The sequence below is a fragment of the Martes martes genome (genome assembly GCF_963455335.1).
Source record: "Martes martes genome assembly, chromosome: 13".
Taxonomy (NCBI): domain Eukaryota; kingdom Metazoa; phylum Chordata; class Mammalia; order Carnivora; family Mustelidae; genus Martes; species Martes martes.
In genome coordinates this window covers 716,545-741,658 of record NC_137901.1, presented here as the reverse complement: position 1 = coordinate 741,658, position 25,114 = coordinate 716,545, and the positions used below count along the sequence as shown (strand labels likewise).

Here is a 25,114-nt window from a genome sequence, read left to right as displayed (position 1 = left end):
ACTGGGGCCTCGGGTTGGAGAAGGGGAATAACACGGCTCGACTTTTTTCGAGAGGAAAAAATAGCGAATGGCTAGACTAGTGAGACAGGAAGGAAGGACGGCGTTGGAGGGGGAGCTGCCCGCGGCGCAGCCAGAACACACGCAGCGAGTGTGCCCTGCGGGGGCCTGGCGGGGAGAGGGGGCCCCATCCGTCCAGGGCGGAGGGGCCCGTCAGGAGGCCCATCCGGCTTCGGAATCACCAGAGAGCCGTTCACGCCTAGGCTTTGAGACACTGTCCCCCGGACTGTGCTGCGCCGCCAGCGTTCGGGTGAGGAGGGATATGACCGCCTGCCGTGCCCGGGGCCGCTGCTCGTTCATGGTGACGTTTCGTGCGCCCCGCGTCCCTCTGCCCCCCCGCCCCGTGTGCTTGAGCAGCCAGCGCCCTGGTGTGTACGGTGTGCGTGTTTTTGTTGGTTGTTTGCTAACCTGCACGAGTGTGTGGGGTCCCACCCTTCTTCCTTTGCGTCCCCATCTGAAGAGAGGTCCCTCGCGTCCCTGCACGGAAGGTGAGCTTGTGATTCCAGGCGGCAGGTCTGTAGGTGACCACGCCTGAGCCACACACAGCTTCACCAGGGGCAGCAGCTCTTACTGTCTCGTGTGAATTATTCCCAACTTTGTCTTTTTTTTTTTAAGATTTTACTTATTTATTTGACAGACAGAGATCCCAAGTAGGCAGAGAGGCAGGCAGAGAGAGAGGAGGAAGCAGGCTCCCCGCCGAGCAGAGAGCCCGACTCAGGGCTCGATCCCAGGACCCTGGGATCATGACCCGAGCCGAAGGCAGAGGCTTAACCCACTGAGCCACCCAGGGGTCCCTCCCAACTTTGTCTGAACGTCGCGTCCTAACCTTTGAGCCAGGCTCAATAAGGTGAACATAGATGTGTGAAACAGAGGGAAAGCACAAGTCTCCCAGCACTGAGAAGAGCCACAAGCAGATGATACCTCAGCAGGAAAGCGGTATGCCCTGAGGTTTCCTGTGTGCAGAACTGCACGTGTGTATATGACACACTAAACGTCTGAGCAAGTCAGGCGTCGATGAGAGGTCACTGTAAGGCTTTGCTGTTACATGAAATATTTGTGTGAACCGTCCTGTCACACCTTAAATGTCTGCTTTTGTTCTCTTTGTGGTCCAGGGATTGGCTTATATACGTAATACGTGCTTATGTCATTTTTTAAAAGTAAAAATAGTGGTATTTCCCATGTTGTATTTCATAAAGACAATTTTTTGCTTAACTGTTTCCCCTTTTTGAACCTTAGTTTCCAGCTGAAAAATTACCAGGTTGGAATAAGGATCTCTGGGGCGCCCCTCGCTCTGTAAGCCTGTGACCACGTGGCGTCTTCTGGGCCGCCGGTGTGGTGCACAGGGCTCTGGGAGCCTTGCCCTTGGGTGTATACAGGTGTCTCAGTAGCCTCAGGCTGAGGTTCCTAAACCCCCATCGTTCATGTGGCTCCACATCTCAGCTGCTCTGTCTGACATCACTTAGCTCCGACTTGTTTTCGCTAAGTCAACAGAGACTTGGATAGTGGTAAAATGTACATAACGTAGCATTTATCATCTTAAGCATCTTTAAGTGCACAGCTCATCACCACAAAGTAATTCCCACCACCGTGCAGCCGTCCCTACCGCCTTTCTCCGGAACGTGTAACTCCGAACCTCGGTCCCCGTGAAACACAAGCTCCCCTGCACTCCCCTGGCCCTGGCGCCCACCATCTGGCTTCTGTCTCTGTGGTGCGACTCCCCGACAGCCCTCCGCCCGCTGCAGCCCCACAGCCTTTGCCCGGGTGGGCTGATGCCCTTCACTGAGCTCAGCATCCTCCGGGCCCATCCATGTCTTAGCGGGTGCCGGGATATTCCCCTTCTCAAGGCCAGGCACGGTTCCACTGCACGCACGCCATGTCCTTGTCCGTCCGTGCGTGCGTGGACACTGGGTGGCTTCTGTGGTGTGGCAGGTGTGAACAGTAGAGCCGCGAGCGTGGGTGTGCAGTGTGTTCGAGAACGGACACTTCTAAGAGTTCTCCATCTTGCCTCCTAGATATGGATGCTGACGGGCGATAAGCTCGAGACCGCAACGTGCATCGCCAAAAGCTCACACTTGGTGTCTAGAACACAAGACATTCACATTTTCAGACCAGTGAGTATATGTCTAAAGCACTTGGAATTTTAACTGTTTTATCTCTCAATCAAAACTCGTTGGTTTGGTGAGAGGGCGCCTGTAAACATTGAGTACAGATAATTACTAAAGAAGAGAAATATTGTAATATTGTAATTTTCTTACTGATTTTATAAAAACATTGCAAATAGGTTTCTTTTAGCTGCCCATGTTGCCTGGGATGAAAAAGCTACATTTTGAAGGAGTGAAACAAGGTCTGAATTCTGTCGTACTATTGGATTTATTTATTAACCAAGTACCTATTGTAGAATAGACGTTCTGCTGTCACTTTCTGCTCCATTTACAAAGTGTGTTGATAAAAAATCACCTTTTTGTATTAGTTATAGCCATTAGTAGGAATGTGTTTTTAATCTGTCATTTTCAAATGAAATGTTGTCTCATTAGCTCAAAGAAAATTAGTAAAAGTGGTCTGAAGTTTCTGTTTTTACTGTATTAGTTTCGACTAATGTTTGTAATTCAGACTGAGCTTCAGTCTCCCAGGTCTTGATTGATGGTGGTGAGCAGACACGGTCCGTCTCCCTCTGCTCTGAATGAGGCCCTCGCACCTACAGAAACTGATTTCAATATAATTTACATGTAAATGTCATTTATTTCAAAGCATCAGAACGGCAGATTAGGCCCTGCAGATGACTCTTCGCAATTAAATTATTAATGACTCGGATAAGACTTTAGATCAATGTTTGTCGACGTTTCAGTGTTACAGCTGCACAAATTGAAATTTCCACAGTAGAGCCTGCCTACCTCAAGAGGCGTCTGAGATTAACTCGGACCACGCGGACCACACGAAGCTCACGCCGCTGTCCTGCAATGTAGCATTTCTTTTATGCCCCATAAAAGTCTCCGCAGAAAGAGTGTCAGAAACCAGTATGGTGCTTTCTGAAATGCTTTCATTCCAAAACTAACGATATTTCAAGATTATGACTTGATTTTACTTTTAGATTTTTTAATCCTTCGAATGCTTTGTTTGCTTAAAGTGACAGAGAAAGTAGAGACCCGTGGCAGAGACGGCAGAAGCATTTCATAAGAACATTGTGCATCACGCAGTGGGGACAGAAGGGGGCAGTTCACACGAAGCCTGGGCCTGAGCTCGGCACCGCTGCGTGGCCGGCCTGGGCTCGGCGGTGGGTGCACGGAAGTGTCTGACGAACTGTGTCCCTGTGCTGACGGTCACCGCTCCCAGCACACGGCCCCCCGTGAAAGTGCCAGACACTCCCCCCCAGCGAGCATCACCATGTCTCTGGGGAATACCCCGCGGGCAGCTGGGTGTCTCCCTCACGGCAGTGCTGTTAGCCCCTGGGTCCCCTGTGCCCTGTCTCCTGATGGCCCACCTCTGTCCCTTTATGTCCCAGTACCTGTAGGGCTTTAAGCACTTTCCAGTGTAAGTGTCCTGCCTGCAGCTGTCACACATTGGAAAACAGTTGGTGTTAAGTGAGCAGGTATTTACTCCCAGTGCCGTAGGAGAAATTCCAAAGACACTTTTGTTACAGGACTGGACTGCCTGTGTGAAGCACTATTTCATTTTAAATGTGTCTAAAGATTTCATTGAGTCATAAAAAAAGGGCTGTTTGTGCCTCTGATTTAGACCACACTGTAATTTGGGTGCTTTTCTTCTTTTTGTGGAGGTAACCAATCGGGGAGAGGCCCACTTGGAGCTTAACGCCTTTCGACGGAAGCATGATTGTGCTCTGGTCATATCTGGAGACTCCCTTGAGGTGAGGCTGGTCTCGGACCAAGCACCTGTCTGTCTTTCTGTCCGTCTGTGTCCCTGGAGGCGAGGCTGGTCTCCGCAGAGCCTGTCAGAGAGGCAGAGCCTGTCTCTGCGGGGGCAGAAGCTGGAGCAACCCGCGGCCTCACTGGGGGTGGCTCCGTGGGCCTGGCCGTGGGCAGATGCTTCCTGGACCCTCTGCCCGGGGCGTGGGTGCTGGAGCTGCCGGGCGTCACCCGGAGCCCCTGCTTTGCCGCTGTCGGCTTCAGAGGCTTTCCCAGCTGCGGAGCCATTCATCGCATGTGCCTCTGCTTTCCAGCGCCCAGACGTGTGCCTCCGTCCTCCCCTCGGACCCCCTTAGACCTCGCGCCTTCTTGGAAAATCCCTCGTCACAGCTGTTGTAGTGTGATTTGGGAAGGAGCAAAAGTCGCTACTTGAGTTCTGTCCACCATCTTTTATGAGTGTGTGTTTCTAACTGAACCTTCTTGCTGCTTTGGTCCCCACCAGAGATCAGAGTCGGTCAGCATAGGCAGCCTGATGGTAGAGGGCCCTCCCGCCTGCCCCTCCCTCCCCGGCACCTGCTCCCCAAAGGCACGGTCTTCTGTTTCTGGGTCTGGGTTTCGATGCCTCTGTCCATCATCTCAGTAGTACGCTCTGTCCCTGCTTCTTCATCTGCCAAGTACCTGCTGTCGGGACGGAGTGCGCCATCCTGGGTTTCAGGGAGCAAAGTGCATGAAGCCTCTCCTCGGCCCTTGGCGCGGGGCGTCTGGCTGCAGCTCCCGGGCGCTCTGCTCCCTCCGGAGGTCGGCTGGGATGCATTGGCCTCCATCGGCTGCGCACACGCACGTGTGTCTTTCACGGGCCACCGTGGGTGACCCGGGTTCTCGGCAGGGTGGGAGACCAAGACGCACGCTGGCGTCCACAGGTCTGCCCGCCGAAGGAGCTGTTTGTGATCGATCCGAGGATGTGGCTCTAAACCAGAGCTTGCGGGTGTGGGCTGTGTTTATCCTGTCTTATGAACGAAGTTTCTGAATTGACTTGAATTGTAAGTGAGGGCAAAGCGGTTGGCTGGGAGCAGTGGCTTTGTGTCTCGAAGACGACCTGGCGCTCCCCTCGCTCCCTCGTCGGCTGGGCTCTGCGGACGGCCCAGGTGGCAAGCGGGACGTGTGTGCAGGCCGTTGGTGTCACAACGTGAGCACGAAAGCCGGGGCAAAGGGAACGTGGCACAGTGAGGGAGATCCGGCTGGTGTGAGCACATCCTGCAGGAACGGGGCCGTGAGGTCCCAGGGGGTTGGGCAGGTGGCCGCAAGCTGCTGCCACGAGAGAGCAAGAGAAGAGAGATGGACGTGGCCGCCAGTGCCCGGGCGCGCGGCCCTTTGCGGTCCTCGCCCCAGGGAAGGAGTGGCTGCAGCCCCTGAGGGGCCCTGTGTGGTCCGGGGCAGCGTCAGTGCAGACCAGGCGCAGGCGCACCGGCCGTCCTAGGATCACAGCCCCCGTCCCCTGCCGGCTGTCAGTGCTGGCTGGTGCCGGGAGGTCTCGACCCAGATCTCTGACAGGACGTCCCACACAGAGGGGGGCCCCACGGTCTAAGGCAACTTTGGGGGTTTTATTTTGCTGACGAAGTTGAAGATTCAGGATGGAAACGGAGTATTTTATATTAAAGATGAGAAAAAGATCTCAGTTAGCAGAGGTGGGGCTGAGATCACCCAAAAAGAGACAGACGAAGCGGAGGCTTTCCGTGGTGGGGCCCCCACCTCAATCACACAGGCGAGGCGGCGCTCGCCAGCCCCGTGCGGAGCTGCGCTGGTCCGCAGTGGCGCTCCGGGTGAGACGCGGGGTCCCCACCTGCACCCTGACCACCACAGGCTGCCCATCCACACGGACAGTTGTCTGTGCAGGCACCCCACTCCTTCCAGAGGGGCCGCCACACTGGCCTCTCCTCCCTCCTCACCCGTGCCGCCTCTGTGTCCCTGCGAGCTCTGGGTCCCCGGCCAGGTGGGGTGGCTGAGAGCTGGGGTGGAGGGCGCGGGCAGCATGTACCCCGCACATTGGCACGAGGCTGTTGTGTCTCCCCCGTGTTTGCTCCGCGCCCCACAGGCCATGGCGGGCAGCCGTGCTCACGAGGCTCTGTCCCCCAGGTCTGCCTCAAGTTCTACGAGCACGAGCTCGTGGAGCTGGCCTGCCAGTGCCCGGCCGTGGTGTGCTGCCGCTGCTCGCCCACACAGAAAGCCCACATCGTGAAGCTGCTGCAGCAGCACGCGGGAAGACGCACGTGCGCCATCGGTGAGTGCCCGGCCCGGCAGCGGGCGCGCCGAGAGAGACGGGCGTCTGGAGAGCCGCGGCAGCTCGGTGTGTTGTGGAGTGGCGGGTGGAGCCGGGTGTGCGGAGACCGTCTCTCCTGGTGGAAAAGGGACCGGGATGGGCCTCCGAGTTTGTGTCATTCCCATTTCCGTGCTCCCAGGTGATGGAGGAAATGACGTGAGCATGATCCAGATGGCAGACTGCGGCATTGGCATCGAAGGGAAGGTACGTGTGCCCTTCAGTCACCGTGTCGTCCGTGTGCTTCCTGCTGGCCCCGAGCCACACACTCGGGTCACAGGCCGATCAGCTGCCCCATCAGACCCTTAGGAAGTGCAGGTAGGAAGCAGGGGCCACCAACGCCCAGCCCCCCACGTCCCCACGTCCTCGCTATTCTTAGGGAGGCCCGAGACCAGTGCTCTGCTGGCCCCTCCCTGCCAGGCTCAGCCCAGGTGTCGCCAACCCTCCTGCAAACCCCTCTTGCCGTCCTGGCACCGGCAGCGTCTCACTCACGTTCGCACGTCTGTCCCCACCCAGCTGTGCGCTGTGGTTGGGCTCTGCCTTGTGTGGAAGTGAGCCTGATTCCAGTCTCTTCCCCTCGGCCACTGTGCCTCCTGGTGCCCTGCAGTGTCCGGTAGCAGCCTTGACAGCTCTCCCCTTGCCTGCCTCGTGCTCCCCCTGTGGCCAGCGGCTGTTTGCGGGACCCCAAGGCAGTCTTGGAGGCAGGTGCCACGTTCAGCTCTCTGCCTCAGGTCTGTCCTGCCGAGGCGGTCCTGCCGTCCCGCAGAGCTGCCTGCGGCTGCCGGACACGCCCCGTCAGCCCGTCCCCTCCGAGGTCGTAGGGACAGCGCCCAGCTTCAGCAGGTGGAGGCTGAGTCCTGCAGGTGCCTCTGGGGGCGCCTGCTCCTCGTGCGCCGGGCTTCAGGAAGGCGCTGTGCTCGTTCCAGGAGGGCAGACAGGCCTCCCTGGCTGCGGACTTCTCCATCACGCAGTTCAAGCACATCGGCCGGCTGCTCATGGTGCACGGGCGCAGCAGCTACAAGCGCTCGGCCGCGCTCGGCCAGTTCGTCATGCACAGGGGCCTCATCATCTCCACGATGCAGGTGCGCGGGGCCCGGCGCCGGGGTGGGTGGGGCCGCCACGCGGGCGAGTGTGGGCCTGACCGGTGCTCTCCTCTCCCAAAGGCCGTGTTCTCCTCTGTCTTCTACTTCGCGTCCGTGCCTCTGTACCAAGGATTCCTCATGGTGGGGTAAGTGGGGCGGCCCGCACACCCCTGCCCAGCTTCGGTCGGGGAGGACTTCTCATCGTCGAACCCCTGCTAGAGTGTGTCTGAGTCACCGCGCTTGGTCAGTGTTGAGAGTAAAAAGCCGTGTCAGGAGCTGGGCCCCTTGCCATCTGCTGTTGCTTGGTCTGGAGAACGTCTGTGTCCCTGGGGGACGCCCAGGTGCCGTGGCGGCCCCTTTGCAGGCTGGGATCCGGGAGGCTGGGACTCGGGGGGTGTGCCCGGGTCGTGACCAGTGACCGCTCAATAGCAGACGCGCAGGCACGGGGTGCCGGGACAGGACACGACATGCCCGAGCGCACTCCGGCTGTCTCCCCAGTGGTAAAGAGCTCTCTTCTTCAGGGTCCCCACTCGGCGGTCGGGGAGGGTAGGTCGGAGATTGCCCCATGCGTGCAGTTGTGGCCGCCGCTGTTCCGCTAACAAGGAATGAGTTTAGAGCTGCTCTTCCCCTCAGCCCTTGGACTTCCGCCAGGACATAAAACCACTGTGGCAGTAAAGTGCACGTGGTGCCTCCCGACGCCCCCGCACCTGCTCCGCGGAACCCAACACCCCCACAGCCCATGCATTCCCCATACGCGTTCGAACTCAGAAGGCAGCAGCAGGTCACCCCAGCACTCCCTGATGGTTCAGAGCACTGACCCCCTCCGCATGGCATCATGGGGAACGGGCACCCCACACTGCCATGTCACAGGCGAGGAAGGAGTTGCCCAGGGAGCCTGGGAATGTGCCGGAGGCCACAGGGCCGCTGAGAGGACTCCTGAGGCTGGCCTCAGACAGGCCGGCCTTCCCGCAGCATTTAGCCGCCTTCCAGGGCTGCGGAGAACAGGCACACGAGCTCTTCTGCCCCGAGGCGGTATTCGAAGTACTACACTTCCTGAACGCATCTCATCGGACGGCTCCCCGAACCCCAAGGCCCCTGATAATTTGAAAGAGACTGGGCGCATTAGGCGGGGCCTGTCAGGCTCTGCCAAACACGTTGGGGCCGCAAGTCGCCAGCGTCGCAGGGCGGAGCCGATGGCAGATGCTTCCTGCCGCTCCTGAGGCTTCGTCCACCGGGGAGCCTGGGCTGCTCTCCCCACGCTCTGCTGGGCCGGCCCTGACTGTACCACTTGCACGTGCCAGCTGAGGTGACGGCCTGCCCTTTCCCCGGGCGCTGCGCCTTCTCCCTGGCTGCCTCCTTGGCCGGGGGCTCTTACCCTCACCTGGGCGGCCCTCTCCCAGGGAGCCGGACCCTCACCTTCCTGCAGGCCACAGCGCCAGCTCTGCATTTCGGCCTGAGGCCCCGATGGACCGGGCCTGGGCGGGGGGGGGCTCCCATCCTGGCTGTGGCTCTGGCGTCCAGGGCGCCCGGCGCTGTGCCGCGCAGCCGCCAACTCTCCAGTGGCTCTAGCACCGACCGGGGGAGACCGTGAGGACGCCAGTAGCTCCAGCCACGCTCTACCGTTTCCCGTTGCCTTGGTCTTCGTGGTGCGCCTCCCGGGGACGGCCTGCGGGGAGCGTGGGGTGACTCAGGACCTTGCTGCGTCTGGAGTCCGCCTGGCGCGCGGCTTCCCCGGCAGCCGGAGAGACGTGTGACCGTCCCCACTTCCCTCCACGTTTTAGAGCTACGGACTTGAAGCACTCAGAGGAAAACTTGGGGGCGGTGGTGACGCCTCCTCAGACGGCAGAGCCCGGGCCAGTGAGGCTGCGGCCGCGGGCCTGACGGGATCCTTCCCTCGTCAGCAGGAGCCCCAAGTGCTTTCGAAGCGCCGGTCTGCGTTGGCTTCATTCGGGGTTTTTCTGCGCATCCGTCACCGGAGGCAGCCATAATTTTCTTAAGCGTTAATACGCCAAATTTGGTGGGAGTGGAGGAGAGAGGTTTTTATGTGAAACTTCTTCAACAGGAAACGATAAAATCAGTTTTGTCCTCACCTAGAAAACAGCCGTCAAATGTGGCTGGGAAGGGAAGCGATGCTTTTAGGAAAGACGAGACGGGAGGCACGTCCTGAGACGGAACGTCTGGCCCTGGAGCCTGCAGGGCCGCAGACGGCCCCCCTCATGCTGCAGGCGTCCACCCTCCTCCATCGCGTCGGCTCGGAGGGGCCGCTGACGCGGGCGAGGCAGCGTGGGTGCTCCCGCCACAGTCCGGCCACGCACTGTGGCCTCCCCTCCAGGAAGTACTCCTTGGCCGAGTCCTAGGGAACCCTGTGTGTCACAGCACCTGTGAGAGGCTCACCGTGCGGGTCAGCAAGTGGACGACTCCACGAGACGCCGGGTCAAGAACCTGTCCCACCTTGTTGCACCAAACCCCTTCTTTGCCTGTCATCTGCCAGCGCGGCACGTGCTCAGCATCATCCCCAGGGACAGGCCGCCCTCAGCTGGCTGCGGGGCTCACTCATGTGACGGCTGGCCGCGCTCGTGGGACTGGCTGCGTCCACGGGTGCTGGAGGGGGTCACCTGCCTTGTGCCCATCAGCCGGGCTCTGCCGGACTCTCCGGTGCTTTCAGCCTCCACATTCTAAGTGGGTGGGAGCTCTGAGAAGATTGACAAAGTTAAAAATTTGGAAGAAAGCGGACGCCTGGGTGACTCAGTCAGTGAAGCAACTGCCTTCGGCTCAGGTCATGGTCCCGGGGTCCTGGGATCGAGCCCCGCGTCGGGCTCCCTGCTCGGCGGGGGGCCTGCTTCTCCCTCTGCTGCTGTTCCCCTGGTCGTGCTCTCTCTCTTTCCCGGTCAAATAAATAAAAAAAACCTTAAAAAAGAAAAAAAACAAATCTGGAGAAAGTTCCGGTCTTGAGCCCGTTTAACCTCATGCAGGGCCGACCGCTCTGAAGCGCATGGATTTCGGCCCCCGGTGGCCTCCGCGGGCACGCAGCGATAGGAGGCAGGCCGAAATGCCCTCCCTGACACGGTGTGCCCTTCGTGACCCACGGCCCTGGACGGGGCAGCGCCACCTGGACCAGTGACCGTAGAAGCCCGTTCGAGGACATGCTGCTCACACGCAGATCTCCCCACCTGGGTCTCCCCCTGGGTACCTTCCGGGCAGCAGAGCTTTGTCACAGGTGCACATGTCATTTAGAAGAAATCCAGTCCTGCTTCAGGAAAGACGGTGTAGGTGCCCTTCCTGAGCACAGCCAAGCTCCCGCGGGTGTCAGGCAGAACACGCGTGTGCTCTGGCCTGCCTGACACACCGCGTTCAGACGGCAGCCACTCCGCCCCCGCCAACGCCACAGCACCCCCCACCTCCCTGCAAAGTGCGGAGCCGAGACCCCACACACATACCCAGCGATAACAAGTGGCCTCATTGGGTGTCACACAGGGAGGAACCTAGACTTGTCCCCAACCTGGGGGAGGACACAGCACCCCCTTCCCACCAGAGCAGCGCCAGGAGACCCCGTGTTCTACGTGGCGCCCAAATGTCAAGTTTCAACAGACAGTCACTTGCTCCGCCGAGAACCAGGAAGCGCTCCGAGTGAGTCAGGAAGGCAATGGACGCCGGCCCCGAGATGCCAGAGGTGTTGGGGTTGTGTGACACGGGAGTCGAAGCCGCAGTGGAGATGTACTTTAACGAGCAGCGGAGCAGTCAGAACAGAGAGGAAGATGAACCCCGTCCGCCTGGAAGTAGGAAATAGAGAGCAGAACCGGATGGAAACTGACCGCCAAGCCCAGCACAGGCCACGGACCCGGCCCACAGCAGAGCGGAGGCCCACTGAGGGCGGGACGCGGGACGGCGCCCCGGGAGCACCCTGAGAGCCCAGAGACCAGCAGAGCCTCGGGGGCCGCAGCCTCGTGTCCCTGGGGCTCCGGAGGGAGGACGGGGGTGCTGGGCTGGAGGAGAAAGAACGGCTGAAAACTTCCCAGAGGGGTGAGTGCAGAGACAGCCACACCAAGACACGTCACCCAGAGACTCAGAAGACAGGGAGCGGGGGAGGAGTGGCCCCAGGGACCACGGGGTCCTCACCAGGACCAGGTGGGAGGGAGCAGCGCGGACCGAGATGACCACCTGCACCGAGCTCTTCCTTCAGGAACGACGGGCACACGCACGCCACCGCACATCCGGGCGCTCAAGTTCCGGCAGGAAGAGAGCCGTCCGGTTTGCAGACAGACGGCTCGGGCAGACGCTTGACCCAGAGCTTGTAGTTGGCTTGTGAGCGCCTGCACAGATGGTCCCCGTCAGTAGCCGTCAGGGAGACGGGTGGGTGGGTGCAGAGAAGCGGGGGGCCTGCACGCGCCCGGCCAGGCCGGGCGGCACAGCCCCTGTTCCTCCACAATTAGACCCTTGGGCTAATGACCCCAGGTGGCCCTCCTGTTAAAATGAATGGAAACTTTCGAAAACACCCGTGCAGCGAGCGTTCATAGCTGCGCTCCGTGAGAACCAAACACCACGAATAACCCCGATGCCCTTGAGTGAGCGAGCCGGCCGGAGGGGGGCACGGCCCGACGGGGAGTGCTGGCCAGCGGCCCGCAGGAGTGAGCGTGGCTGCCACGGCGCCCGGGTCAGCGTCCTGGGAGCCGGGCTGGCTGGAAAGGCACGCGCATAGCCGCGCCAGGGGACTTACGGAGGCAGCGGGAGGAGGGCGGGCGTCGGGGGTCCCTCGCGTGGCAGCAGTGAGACTGGGCTGCAGGGGTGAACCGGGGAAGGGCCCCCGGGCTCGCTCTCCTTGTGCCCCGCCTGTGGGTCCACAGTGACCTCAACATAGAAAGTGTCGTTAAGAAAGTGGGTTCCTGTGAGCGCGTGTGGCTCCCAGATGGAGTCCCCACACCGCACGCTGAGCACTGGGATAGAATCTGAGTTTGCGGCCGAGTGTCGGGACTTGGCCTCTGACGACAGAGGTGTTTCGGTCGCGCGTGCTCCCCGCTGACCGCCCTGTCTCGGTTCCAGGTACGCGACTCTCTACACTATGTTCCCGGTGTTCTCGCTGGTGCTGGACCAGGATGTGGAGCCGGAGATGGCCATGCTCTACCCGGAGCTCTACAAGGACCTCACCAAGGTACCCGCGTGGGGCCGGGGACCAGCAGACCCACTGCTGGTGTTGGGAGGAGAAGCGCCCGTCGTGAAGCCGCTGCCAGACAGGTCTTAAGTAACGTCTGTCCTTCAGATGGTTTTTACGTCGTTATTTTTGGCGCGTTCCTTTTGAGTTCAGCTTTAAAAAGGGAAACAATTGTTTTCTCGAATGTCTGCGGGAAAGCTCTGATGTCGTCCTACAACTGAAAGTTTAAAGGTGCTCAACCGTGTTTGAACCCATGGTGACTGGCTCGCCCTGTGGCAGACGAGTGCCCCGTGAGGGACACTTGCTGACAGCGGCGTCCCCTGGGGCAGAACGGGCTTGTGTCCACCGCGGCAGCGTCCCAGCACGTTGAACTCAGTCGCCGGTTGGGAGTCCTGTGCCTGCCCGAGCCTCCCTCCGCCGTGCATTCAGAATCACGTCTGAGGACAGGTGGAGAGTCTGTCACTGGGACCCAGGGCTGAGGTAACAGGGATGCTGTTGGGGAACGTGTGCCCCCTGAACCTGCTGAAGATCCCTTTCTCTGGCGCAGAGCTACGTCCAGATGCAGGCGTTCCTGAAGGAAGCGTCCGGCTGGCCACACTTCTTATGAAACCCTCTTTCTCTAGCGTGGAAGACGAGCTCCACGGGACACCCCAGCCCTCCGAGGACGAGCCGTGGTGCCTTTGGAGTTTTCCTGAAGCAGCACTGAGAACAAAACCCACTCACCCCAAATCAAATCTGAGTTCATAAATGTTAACCTGAAATTACTGACTCGGATCTTTAAAACCCTAGCCGTGGGGAGAAAGAACCAGAACCGCCCACCACTCAGAACCGCGTCCTGTGCCTGCCCAAGCCACATTGATCGTCAGGCTTCATGGTGTTACAAGAACCGGATGGAATTGATACTTAAAGATTCTCGGAAAACATGAAGTGCTCACGTAGCTTTTACAGTGAGGACGGAAATAAAGCTAGTTTAGCAACGCAGTGTAAAATAAAATGTCAGCCCTTGTTCGACAACACCGTATTTTATTTCATAATGAAATGTATATATAAGACGTATTTCCAAATGTGTATATATATAGCATTAGTGTCCTGATGATAACACTGTGAATGTTACAAGTAAAAGGAAAACTCTGTGGTTTAATGTCCTAAAATGGTGAGACATTATCATTCAGTAAAACAGAACAGGATCAAAGATCTAAAAACTATAGGAAGCTTTTATGAGAAATTATAATTCTGGTAGATTACGGGTTTCCTTATTTCCATAAACTCCAGAAATGTTCACGTAAATGCTGCCTCACAGACGTAAGGTGGAAACCAGCTCTTCACGTATAAACAAAACCAGAGGAGTTCCCTAGAATCATAGGTGGCCAGTGTCTCTGCTGCTCACGGTCACTGCGGGTCAACCGGGGCGCCATCACCAGAGGGTCAATGTCGGAGCAGTCCTGTCGGTGGGACGTGAGGTGAACACCCACTGTCGGAGGCCTGACGGTCCCTGTCGGCCAGAAGTCCGGCCATCGGCACCTCCGTTGCTCTGGGAGCGAGAACATCTCCACGGGGTCCCAGGTAGCCATGAATCCGCAGACGTCCCCACGAGGTGACACAGAAAGCACGAGTGTGTCAGGAAGGAGTGTTCAGCGCTGACTGAGCGGGAGATCCCGTCTTTGTGGCGGCGACCCGTTGGGAGCCTCTCGGGGCACTCAAGCCCAGACGCCGTTCCTCCGTGCCTGGGACAGGAGTTCAGCTGCTCGTGATCTTTCTTGAAGAAAAGGCGCCTTTTCTTCAAGATCCAAAATCCATCCCTCTTGTGTTTCTAGAGTAAACACTTCGTTCAAAATCTGATCCACTTCAAATCCTTCGAAAACGAAGTGGCGCCAAAGTACTTAACCACCTAACTCGATACAATTTAGTTATATTTTCTTACTGAAGCCAGAGAGAGATTTAGAAGCTTTCCGTTACTTCTGAACACTTGGCGGTGACACGGGAGGCCCGACTGCCTGTCCGTGTAGCACGTGCTGGGTCTGCGGCTGCTGGAGGTGCCAGCAAGACGTCACTCCTGGCCCAGGAAGCCCACAGTCAGTCTGGAAAGAAAAAGTAAATTCAGGGTGAATGACATGACAAGCAGCAGCACGAAACAGGCCGCAGGCAGGGCTGCGTCCAGCCTGTTCTGAACAGAAGGCCGGGGTCGCACGCAGCAAACTCCCGACATACCTTCAGCGTACGTGTCCCGAGCAGAACAGAGGGGAAGGTACCAGGCTTTGAAAGAAGATCCCACTTTTCACGCTTACTGGATAGCCTTCCTTTTATTCTGAGATGTGAGTCAGAGCCCAGGCTTACAGATCTGACTCACATCCTCTAACGGGCCTGGCCAATCCGGAATACAGATGTTTGCTCCCAGCTCTCTCGGGAGAGCCTGAGCCCAGCCTGGAGTCCGCGCTCTGCTCAGTAGTGGCTCCGCGGGCCGTCCGGCAGAGAAGCAGCGTTGCCCTCCCCTCCCCTTCCTGAAGCCCTGTCGCTTCACCCTTGCAGAAAGTGACGTGTCTGGGACCATTTCTGCTGTTCCTCTTTTAAAGGTCAGATTCTGCTTCGAACGCTCACACGTCACTCACGATGAGTAGCCCCTCGCAATTTTCTGATGTTGCCAGTGAGACAGGGACCCTGTGTACCCACCCCTCTCCCAACGCCACGGATGACTCTATTTACCCCAGTCCGTGGCCCCTCGAGAAAGGCCATGCGATCCTGAGATCCAGGGTCACCCACGCTCACCTGAGCCGGCCCACCTGGTCCTAATATCTCAGACTTACAGCTGTGGTTCCGCGAGCAGCACGTTGTATGTTCACGAAGGTAACCTCCTAACTTCGGAGGGCTTGGGTGGCCGCGGAGATGGTTGTGAGGAGAATCGAGCAGGTGGTGTCCTGCAGTCTGTCATCCGAATCCTTGACACCATCCGACACACTGTTAGGGTTACTTCACTGTTTTTTTACTTCCCGTTGAATATTCTCAAATGGTTTTAGCTTGGGAATGTATATTTGTATTCTTAATATAATTTTAGAAATAACAGTGATAAGGCACGAAAAAGAAATAAAAGACAGAAATTAGGGGAGGACCTGTTTGCAGATGACATAATCATCTCTGTGGAAAAGCCCCAAGAATTCTGGACTAGTAAGTTTGGCAAGGTGGTAGGATTCAAGGAAAAAATCTCTCTTCTTTCTGATTCTGTGTGCCAGCAGTGAACAGTTGAGGTCTGAAAAATGGTTTTGAACAGCCGTGGCAATAGAGAAGCAAAGTCGGTTTGACGAACCGTGTGCCGGACGTGTGTGCTGTGGGACACTGTCGAGAGGGACTTTGAAAGGTGCAAAAGAATGTAACCGAAAGACTCCGTGTACCCAACAGCTGACAGATTCCAAAGTTTACATGCAAAGGCAGGGGAACTAGAATTACCAAGACCGTTTTTATTTTTTTTATTTTTTTTTATTTTTTATTTTTTTATTTTATTTTTTTTTACCAAGACCGTTTTTAAAAAGAGGAACAAGTTGGGAAGACTCGCTCTACCCAAGACGAGGGATTCTCGGCAGAGGACAGACACCTGGACCAGTGGGGTCGACAGAGAGCCCAGGGCAGGAGCCTCCGGTGTCACAGCAGATCTTTGACAAGTGTGAAGGGAGAGCAGACGCCGTCAGAGCTGCCCACAGAAGGGAGCCTCCAGCCACCCTCACAGTTTTGGGGAAGCACACTCAGAATGAGTCCTAGACCCGACAGGAAATGTACGGCTGTTCGCCTTGTGGAATAAAATGCAGAAGAACACGTGCGTGACCTTGGGGCAGGCCTATTTAGATACGGCTCGGACGCATGATTCAGAAAGGGGAACGTTGCTAGGCTGGGCTTTATCATAATCCAAGACTTTTGGTCTGTGGGTGGCACTGCTGAGCAAGTCAAGAGGCAAGATCCTCGCTGGAAGTCCTGGCAGGTCACACTCCCGACAGAGGCCTTGTATCCAGAAAGTACAAAGAACCTCGCAACTCAGGAAGAAAACAACCCCATGATCGAACCGGGAAAAGCCCTGAAGGGGCGGCACGGCGCGGATCACGACGTGCACGTGGCCAGTGAGCGCCCGGAGACGCTCTGCTCACCACCGTGTCTCAGGCGGGGACGGCGGGTGGGAACCAGGGGAAGGCAGGGTCCCGCGCGTGGCGGCTCCCCACTGACGGGCACACGGTGTGGCATGGCCAGCCGGGGCACCGTCCGGCAGTTCTGGTGAAGTTAAATGCACTGAGCACATGACCCAGCATTTACCCAAGAGACGTGAAAACTCGTGCGCACACAGAATCCTGTAAGGAAATGTTCGTGGCCGCTAGGCCAGGGTTGCCGATCACCGCAGCCACACGGCCCAGTGTCCAGCCACACGGGGGAATCTTAAATGCATTTTGCTACACAAAACGCCCAACTCGGAAGCTCATATGATTCCGTTTGCCTGGCACCCTGGGAAAGGCGGAGCTTTGGGCCCAGATGACGGTTGGGCAGTGGCCTGGGGTCGGGGTCGTCGGGGGTGGAGCGGCCGCGGGAGGCGGCTGTACCGACGCATGCGGCCGCTTGTGCCCCGCGTGTCTCAGACCAAGGTAGATTAGTGAGTTGTTCGCATGACCCGCGGAGGGATTAACCTTTCCCAAGATCGGCTTGATTTTATTTTTACAGTTCGGTTGGTACGTCATAGAAACGTACTTTTGGATCGCTAAGATCTAACCCTAAAGTACTGAACGTTCTCTAGGTTTCTGACTTTTTGCTTATTTCATTTTATCACACGAGTATGTGCTGTTATCACTTCCGTTCACGGAGGACGAGACCACTCTCAGAGGCTTAGCGTGTGCCCTGGGGCGCCCCGAGCAGGACTCAGACCCAGGCCGGCCGGACCCTGAGCGGTGTCTGCGCAGTTTCCAGACAGAGCTTCTGCCAGGGGAGTTGCCAGCAGCCGGAGACAGGCAGTTCTTCCTCCGCTAACACAGGAGGAGAGGCGTGTGGGCCCAGGAGAGCCCCTGCACGCGGGGCTGGGTCTGCCGTCAGTGGCCAGTGTTCATGCATATCTGTGCCACCAAGTACAGTGAGCCGCTCACCGCGTCTGTGCACGCTGAGGTCTGGGGCCCTGAGAAGCACCACATCCAGGAGCTCGTGGGCTGTGCACAGTTCACATCACGTCTCGGTCATTTTATTGACCGCTTTTGTGCCCATTCTGTAGTGCTCTGCCTGGTTAACCTGTGGTCTGCTTGGGTCCCGAGCTTTGGCCTGCGTGCACAGGGGTGTGCCGGCTTGCACAGGCCCCGTGGGGGAAGTTTGCGGTTCCTGATGCGGGAGAGCAAAGAGCCCCCTTCTGTACCTTTCGCTACGTAAACTGATGGTCATATCACTTGAAATAGTGAAGAGATGTCAGCAAGTCTAACTGCAGAGGAAACCTTTCATGTTTATATCAGAAAATTAAATTCCCTTTTAAAATATTCAAACAAAATTAGCCACATACCTAATTGTATGAGTTTTATCCAAGACCAAACACCTGCTGGTATCCAGGCAGAGAAATGCGTTTGGCACATACGCACGGAGATGTACATGTGTTGCCCCTGAAACCTCCCGCCGTTTTGAAACCCAGCACCACTCTCAGGGACACCTGTTAGGTCTGAGCCAGTATTTCCCAGGAAGGTGGTGGAGTGGCCACACCTGCCTTGTGGCCTGTGTCCCTTTTGAGAAGTCGTCACTCAAGTCTAGGTGGGCGTGGCTCAGATCGCGAATGCTCTGCGGGTCCCTGTGGCAGGCGCCCCGGAGCATCTGTTGCATAACGGCTTGTCCCTCCTCGGTGGCATTTGGCAGCGCTTTCTGACGTGCCTCTGAGGCCCCAGGTCACGGGCAGAGCTTCGGACTCTGGTCATTTGCTGCTGACCCTTGAACACTCTGGGGTGAGGGGCACCCACCCCCTGCACAGACATCTGCATATCACTTTTGACTCCCCAAACACCCAGGGACTAGCGGCCTCTTGGTGACCGGAAGCCTCACCCACCCCAGGAAACACGGATTGCGTTACACGCGTTCTGTACTGTGTTCTTACCATAAAGCAGGCTGGAGGAAAAAGAGTTAAGAAAATTACAAGGAAAAACATACATTTACAGTACCATATTTATTAAAATATTAAATATTAAAATACCATATTTTTTTAAAATGCACATTAGCAGACCCGCACAGTTCAAACCCATGTCGAGGGTCACCTGTCCGCTGCCCAGCACAGCTAACCCACAGCGCCGACTCATGGGAAGCCTCGAACCGTTTGCACTTCGTCATGTGTAAATGGCGACCGCGTCTGCCCTATATGATGGAGACGCTACACTGCACGAGAGGGTTAATGCAGGGGTGTGACCACACGGGTCCGGCGCCCTTCATGCCCCCGGCCCACCTGACAAGCACTGCCGTGGCCCAGCCCTGAGCACTAGCAGGCCAGTGTGGCTGGCAGATGGCGCGTCTCTCTCTCGGGTGCGGAGGGAACGCAGGCCGAGTTCTTCCATCACGGACACATCCCGAGCGGCCTCGTCACGGTTGTAAAAGTGAAGGCTGTCGCCTGAAAGCCACTGTGTGTCCCTCGTGGACTGACTGACATGGCATCTTCTCCAGAAGGGATCTGCGGGCTGGCAAACTCCAGCCCCAGCTGAGAGAGACCGTCCTTTCTCACCTGGAGAAGCTACGGGGTAAACAGAGGAGTGCTTGTTCCCGAGGACTAAGGACGTGGAGGGAGTCGTTCCTGCGACAAAGAAAGTCTCTGCCCCTGGTGCCTTCCAGCATTCGCTGACATGCATCGCGCTCTGGGGAGCCGGGGAGCTCGTGGCTGTGGCCCAAAGGTCGGCAGATCGTGAGCAGGGGCCCCGCTGCTCTGGGCCAGGTGCACGTGGCGCACAGGCGGGAAAGCAAGTCTTGGGCCAGTTCATGGGCTTGGGGCCTGGGGGTCTTCTAGAAGGTACTCGTAACCAGCCGTTTGGAAACCTGTGAGTCGCGCGTGTTGTCCCGCTCTGCTAACTAAGCTACTCCACTGTTTACCCTAGGGAAGATCCTTGTCCTTCAAGACCTTCCTCGTCTGGGTGTTGGTCAGTGTTTACCAAGGTAAGACGGGCCGGATGGAGGGTTTCTTGTCTCCTGCCGATGGTGGCGTTTTCCCCGCTCGGCTGAAGTGCAGAGGCTTCGAGTTTTGTCGATGCCGAACACCGCAGTGTTTGCCCCGGGAACCGGTGGTGTAGCAGCCGGCCGGCCAGGCCCTTCACGGTGCAGGGTAACGGGAGGTGGGTTACTGGTGCACGTTTTTAATTAAACGTTAATCTGGAGACATTTTACCAACCATGTACCACGTCATGTCCCACCAAGTGCTCTCCTTTCACGGAGTGATGTCCAGACCGTGAGAAACCTCACTTATGTAAACAGAAGTCAGTAGCCACTCTGGTGAGCGTTCCAGATAAACGGGAGGTCGCTGAAGGTGGATTAGCCGATTAGATAGGTCACATCGAAAACACAGTTATGCTGATTGAAGACGGCCTGGTCTTTCCTCCAAGTACTAAAAAGTTCCTAAGCCTCTCTTTGGTGTCACATCTTCTTTTATTCATAATCCAGAGTTTAAATAAATCGTTAGTCCACACAGAGTGGGGGGTATGGTGATCCTGCATTTCCGAGTGTGATGCATGTCGGCTCGCGCGGTCTGTCTTGTTGGCGCAGCTGGCTGGCACGACGCCGGGTCCCGCCCTCTGACAGCCCCGGGTCCCCGTGCTTGTGTGTTGCAGGCGGCATCCTCATGTACGGGGCTCTGCTCCTGTTCGAGTCAGAGTTTGTGCACGTGGTGGCCATCTCCTTCACGGCCCTCATCCTCACCGAGCTGCTCATGGTGGCCCTGACCGTCAGGACGTGGCACTGGCTGATGGTGGTGGCCGAGGTCCTCAGCCTGGGCTGCTACGTGGCCTCCCTCGCTTTCTTAAACGAGTATTTTGGTAAGTTGCCATGGGAATCCTTCTTGTCTGTTACTCATTTTTATACATTTTTTTGCTATTTTTTTTAAAGATTTTATTTATTTATTTGACAGAGAGATCACAGTAGGCAGAGAGGCAGGCAGAGAGAGAGGAGGAAGCAGGGTCCCTGTTGAGCAGAGAGCCCATTTCGGGACTCGATCCCATGACCCTGAGATCATGACCTGAGCCGAAGGCAGAGGCTTTAACCCACTGAGCCACCCAGGCACGTCCCTTTTTGTTACTTCCTGATACACTGTCTTAAATTGCAAACCACAATAAAACCCACATTGGAAGGCTTCGCTAGACAAAAAGCTTGTTTTTACAGAAAGATAAAAAACTTTTTTTTTTTTTTACAAAAAAATTTTTACAAAATTCAGATTGTCACCATCTTGGCTTTTCAAAAGTTTGTATTGAAGATGGTTGTTTCCAGAAATTCCTTCCACAAGAGCTGTTATTTGTCCTTTTCCTAATTGACAAGCTCCCCAGACGGAGTCGAGGCCTTTGGACGCGGAGGCCACGGGACAGCACCCGGTGGCCTCCGCCCCAGCAGCCCTTCAGTGTGTCAGAAGCATCATGCACACCGTGGCAGGGGCACTGTGTGCACATCCCAGCTCCACTATCACCAGTCCGGTGACCTTGACAGAGGGGCTTCACAGAACCTGTTCCGACACGTGGCTGCCGGGCCACACTCAGACTGTGGCTGTGGTTGCCACCAAGCTCGTCCGTGTCACCCTCTTGTACAGAGTGGAGGGGAAGTGGGCCAGACTCGCCCTTATCTGCAAGCTCATGTGACCTGCCCACGCTCCTTCAAACCTGGGGCCCACTGGCCGCGGGAGGAGCTCGCTGCGCACAGAAGCCCCATGCAGCCCACTCTGGCCCAGCATCCCCGCTGGCTCTGGTCTGCGCTCCGCTCAGCCAGCTGCTCCCTGCCCCTGCCCCAAGCCTTTCCAGCCAGAGTGTGTTAGTCACACCATTCGCTGTCCCAGCGTTGATCCATGTGGCCCACGGGAGCACAGACAATCTTTTTAGGGTTTTTAGGATTAGGGCACTGAGAAGAGAAGGAACATTGTCAGACGAGCCCGACAGCAACGTTCGTCCTACTGGTCGTCACCGCCAGGTGCTCCAAGGCTCCCAGAGCTGGCCCAAGCCCCCGTAGGGCGGAAACGGTCACCACGTCCACGCCGCATGAAACAAACACGGCTTGGGGTGCTTTCCTGATCTGAGGTGAAATTTCCCAGAGGATTTTCAGAAAAGTCAGAATAGCACCGTGCCCCTGGTGGTCCCGTCAATGACCGTAGTGACAGCTACAGTGCTCGCTGTCACTGTGTGAGGCTGCTTAGTCATGGGCCTTTGTCACCCTGTGGGACCAGTGCAGAGGTCCCAACCTCCACGACTTGCTGAAGTCCGTGCCTCCCGGGAGCCCGGGTCCGCTCCAGACAGTCGCTCATCAGACCACTGTCCGTACAAACAAGCACTTCCTGTAAATTCACACTCTGAGTGTTAAGCTCCCATCCCCTGCCCGGCCTGCTGTGCCACGAGGCTCGTCGGTGGGCCTGACAGGCGTGTGCTCAGGCCGAGGCCGCTGAAGAAATGACGCACCCGACAGAGGTTCTCGCCCAGCTGCATCGTGGCTCCCGGTGCGCGGAGAGCCAACAGCTGGGAAGACAGCAACAAACCCGGGGAGGGAGACGTGAAACCTCAGGCGAGCGAGACGGAGGAGCTGCGTGCCGGGGCCCAGAGGGTGGGAGGAACCCTCTGGGAGAAGCATGCTAGCAAAGACATATGTAGCAGGAGTCGAAAATTAAGCCAAGGGCCCTCCACGAGATGACCAGAGAGGCAAAGGGTCAGGTGGAGGGGTGAGAACCAGGGAGATTCCAGGTTCCTCCAGGAGGCCTGCCCTTTGGCCACCGCGGGGTCCCAGAAAGAGAGTGCACAGGACAAACGCAGATCTGAAGTCTGCGTGTCTGCAGGGAAAAGCGCCCGCAGGGGACAGTGACCGACTCACGCTAAGACCCAGCTTCATCAGAGGCTCCGGACGCCCTCAGGGGCGAAGACAAAATCCGGGAAGCTCCAGGGAGAAGCCGGCGGCACAGCCTCGTTGGGGGCTGGGTCTCAGGCACAGGAGTGCGTCTGGTGGAGGCATCCGGGGGCAGGGGGAGGTACCCCAGGGGCAGAGGGCAGTGTACTCGGCAGAGCAGGAGAGAGCCTCCAGCGGGCCCGAGGGGCTGCGGGGAGAGGACGTGGTGCGGACACAGACTGAACGCCGCTTGCGGAAGCGTCCTCGAAGGAGGAAAGCTGAGCAGAAGGCGGCTGTGTCGGCAGCGGTGCCCTCGGCCCTCCGGAGTGGGCTGTCCTACTGGGCAAGGACGTCCTGGGTTCCTCTGCAGGAGGCCGGGAGGCTTCGGGAAGTTCTCCACGTTCAGCGGCCTCTTTGGAGCGGGTCCCACCCTGGGCGAGGGTTCTGCTCTGACTTGCCCACTCCAGGTGCTGGGGGCCCTCCCCGGTCGGTGGCCTCATCAGAGTGTTGCTGCGGTAGATGCTTCTGTGTCACAGTTGGTTTGGGGCTGCGGGAAAATCCGTCTGAAGGCCAAAGCGTTAACCCTTAACCGTCCAACAGTCGACACGGGTTTTCTGTTACCGAGTAGCCGAACACGCACCGGCGGTCTCTGGGGCGGTTCGTCTTCACCAGGAGGGAAAGAGAAGAGCCTTGCGCTTCTGTGACCCGTGGTCACGCGACGTGCCCGGTGAGCTCGTGTGGGCGAACACGGGTGGTAACGCCCCGCAGCTGTACCAGGAAAGCGTCTCCTTCACGGCAGAACTGCAGGTCGCAAAATGCACGTGTTTGGGCAAGTTTCAACTGCAGGAACTGTGTGTTTCCTCCTTTGTCATAACTGGAACGTTATACATGGCAGAGAAGTAAGCGCAGCCCCACCGTAAAAGCAAAACTTTTTCCTCCGGTCCGCGCGGCCGCCTCTCACAGGCAGGGGTGACGCAGGAGGGTGCTGGAGACTCGCCGCGGACGTGAGCAGCCGCCTCTGTTCCTTGCTGACTCTTCGTGGCCCAAGCACGCGGCCCCCGTGGGCTTTCCCCCCGGGGCACAGCGTGCCTGGTGAGGGCCGGTGCCCGGGCCTCTGTGTGTCGCCAAGGGCGCCGTGCGCCCTCCCTGCCGCGTGTCTGCCTCCGTGTCCTTAGTGGTTGAGTCCCCGAGACACACTGCGGGAGTTTCCCAGGGTGGTGAAATCCAGACCCTAAGCCCTCGGCTGTGGGCAGGAGCGCCCTGGGCTCACCGCGTGTGTAACAGCCGTGACTCCCCCAGGGGACCCTCCCGCCGGGCGCCTGAGGGGCAGCTGCCGTGGGCGAACCAGCTCCGGGGTCGGCTCCCGCACGCGCGTCTTCCCGCGGCATTCAGGCGCCGCGCTTTGTTCCGTGAGGGTGAGCCGAGCCCTCGGGCCGGGAGTGGCCGGTGGTGGCTTCCCCTCTGACGGCCCTCCCCGCTCACGCAGCTGGCCAGGCGGGTCCCACGGGTCACCGGTGTGGCGTCGCCTCCCCGAGCGAGCGGCCCAGCGCTGCGTGACCGTGCGGGCGCTCGGGGTCCCTGCGCCGCGTCGGACTCCCGGGTCTCTACTCCGCGGGGCGAACCGCCACGCCTGGTCGGCGGGTGCGGGCGGGACCGCGGGAGGCGCGGGGGGGATGCGGGCGCGGGGGGGCTCGAGGCCGCGTCTCACGCGCGCTCCCGTGTCTCCCGCAGACGTCGCCTTCATCACCACCGCGACCTTCGTGTGGAAGGTGTCGGCCGTCACCGTGGTCAGCTGCCTGCCGCTCTACGTCCTCAAGCACCTGAAGCGCAAGCTGTCCCCGCCGCGCTACTCCAAGCTCTCGTCCTAGCGGCCGGCGCGGGGCCTGCGGGGCCTGCGGGGCGCGGGGGGGACGGGGGGCGGGGGGGACGGGGGGCGCGGGGACAGGCCGTGCGGGGCGCACAGCCGCCGTCTGTCTGTCTGTTTCTCACAATGGAACGTTCCTGTCGAACCACCTGCGTCTCCGTGGAAGCGGCGCGGGTCCCTCCCCGGAACGCGCTCCGGGGCGCCGGCGCGGGGCTTCCCCGACTCGCAGCCCGAGCGGCGCGCAGAGCCCCCCTGCCCCGGGGGGTCCCGTCCCCGTCCGCGCAGGTGACACGGGCCCGCGAGCTCGCGCGCCGCACGCCCTCCGTGAGCCCCGTGAGCCGGCTCGGCCGGGTCGGGCACGCGGGGCGCACCCCGGGGTCGCTGGTCGGACACGGCGTCGTGGCCCGCGTCAGCGCCCGCGCTGCCCCGGAGCGTGCCGGGACGTCCTCCCCGTCCGCTGAGGCGGGGGCCGCGGTCCCGCAGCTCGGCCTCCGCAGGACGACGCGCGCCCCCCGTCCCCGGGCCGCGCAACCCGTGCAGGGTCATCGGGCCGCGTGCGGTGCGGTGCGCGCGGAGGCCTCCGCGCGTCCCACGGGCCTGTGCACCTGACGCCCGCCGGGTGGCGCTGTGGCCCTCCCCCCGCCACGTCCCGAGCCCGCCGCCCGCCAGGTGGCGCTGTGGCCCTCCCCCCGCCACGTCCCGAGCCCGCCGCCCGCCAGGTGGCGCTGTGGCCCTCCCCCCGCCACGTCCCGAGCCCGC

General features: G+C 58.8%; 1 protein-coding gene across 3 annotated transcripts in view; it reads left to right on the top strand.

The window, feature by feature from the left end:
- ATP9B (ATPase phospholipid transporting 9B (putative)) overlaps positions 1 to 24,502 on the top strand; it is a 235,012-nt gene extending 210,510 nt beyond the window's left edge. For 2 of the 3 annotated variants that reach the window (XM_080821145.1, XM_080821147.1), the window contains 10 exons: positions 2,070 to 2,168; positions 3,830 to 3,919; positions 6,051 to 6,195; positions 6,374 to 6,438; positions 7,158 to 7,313; positions 7,395 to 7,459; positions 12,351 to 12,459; positions 19,527 to 19,584; positions 20,253 to 20,456; positions 24,223 to 24,502. In XM_080821145.1, the coding sequence (XP_080677271.1) occupies positions 2,070 to 2,168; positions 3,830 to 3,919; positions 6,051 to 6,195; positions 6,374 to 6,438; positions 7,158 to 7,313; positions 7,395 to 7,459; positions 12,351 to 12,459; positions 19,527 to 19,584; positions 20,253 to 20,456; positions 24,223 to 24,359 (1,128 nt within the window). In that variant the 3' untranslated portion in view covers positions 24,360 to 24,502. The remainder of the gene's footprint in view (positions 1 to 2,069; positions 2,169 to 3,829; positions 3,920 to 6,050; positions 6,196 to 6,373; positions 6,439 to 7,157; positions 7,314 to 7,394; positions 7,460 to 12,350; positions 12,460 to 19,526; positions 19,585 to 20,252; positions 20,457 to 24,222) is intronic. The other variant, XM_080821146.1, reaches the window with a different exon arrangement.
- The last annotated feature ends 612 nt before the right edge of the window (positions 24,503 to 25,114 follow it).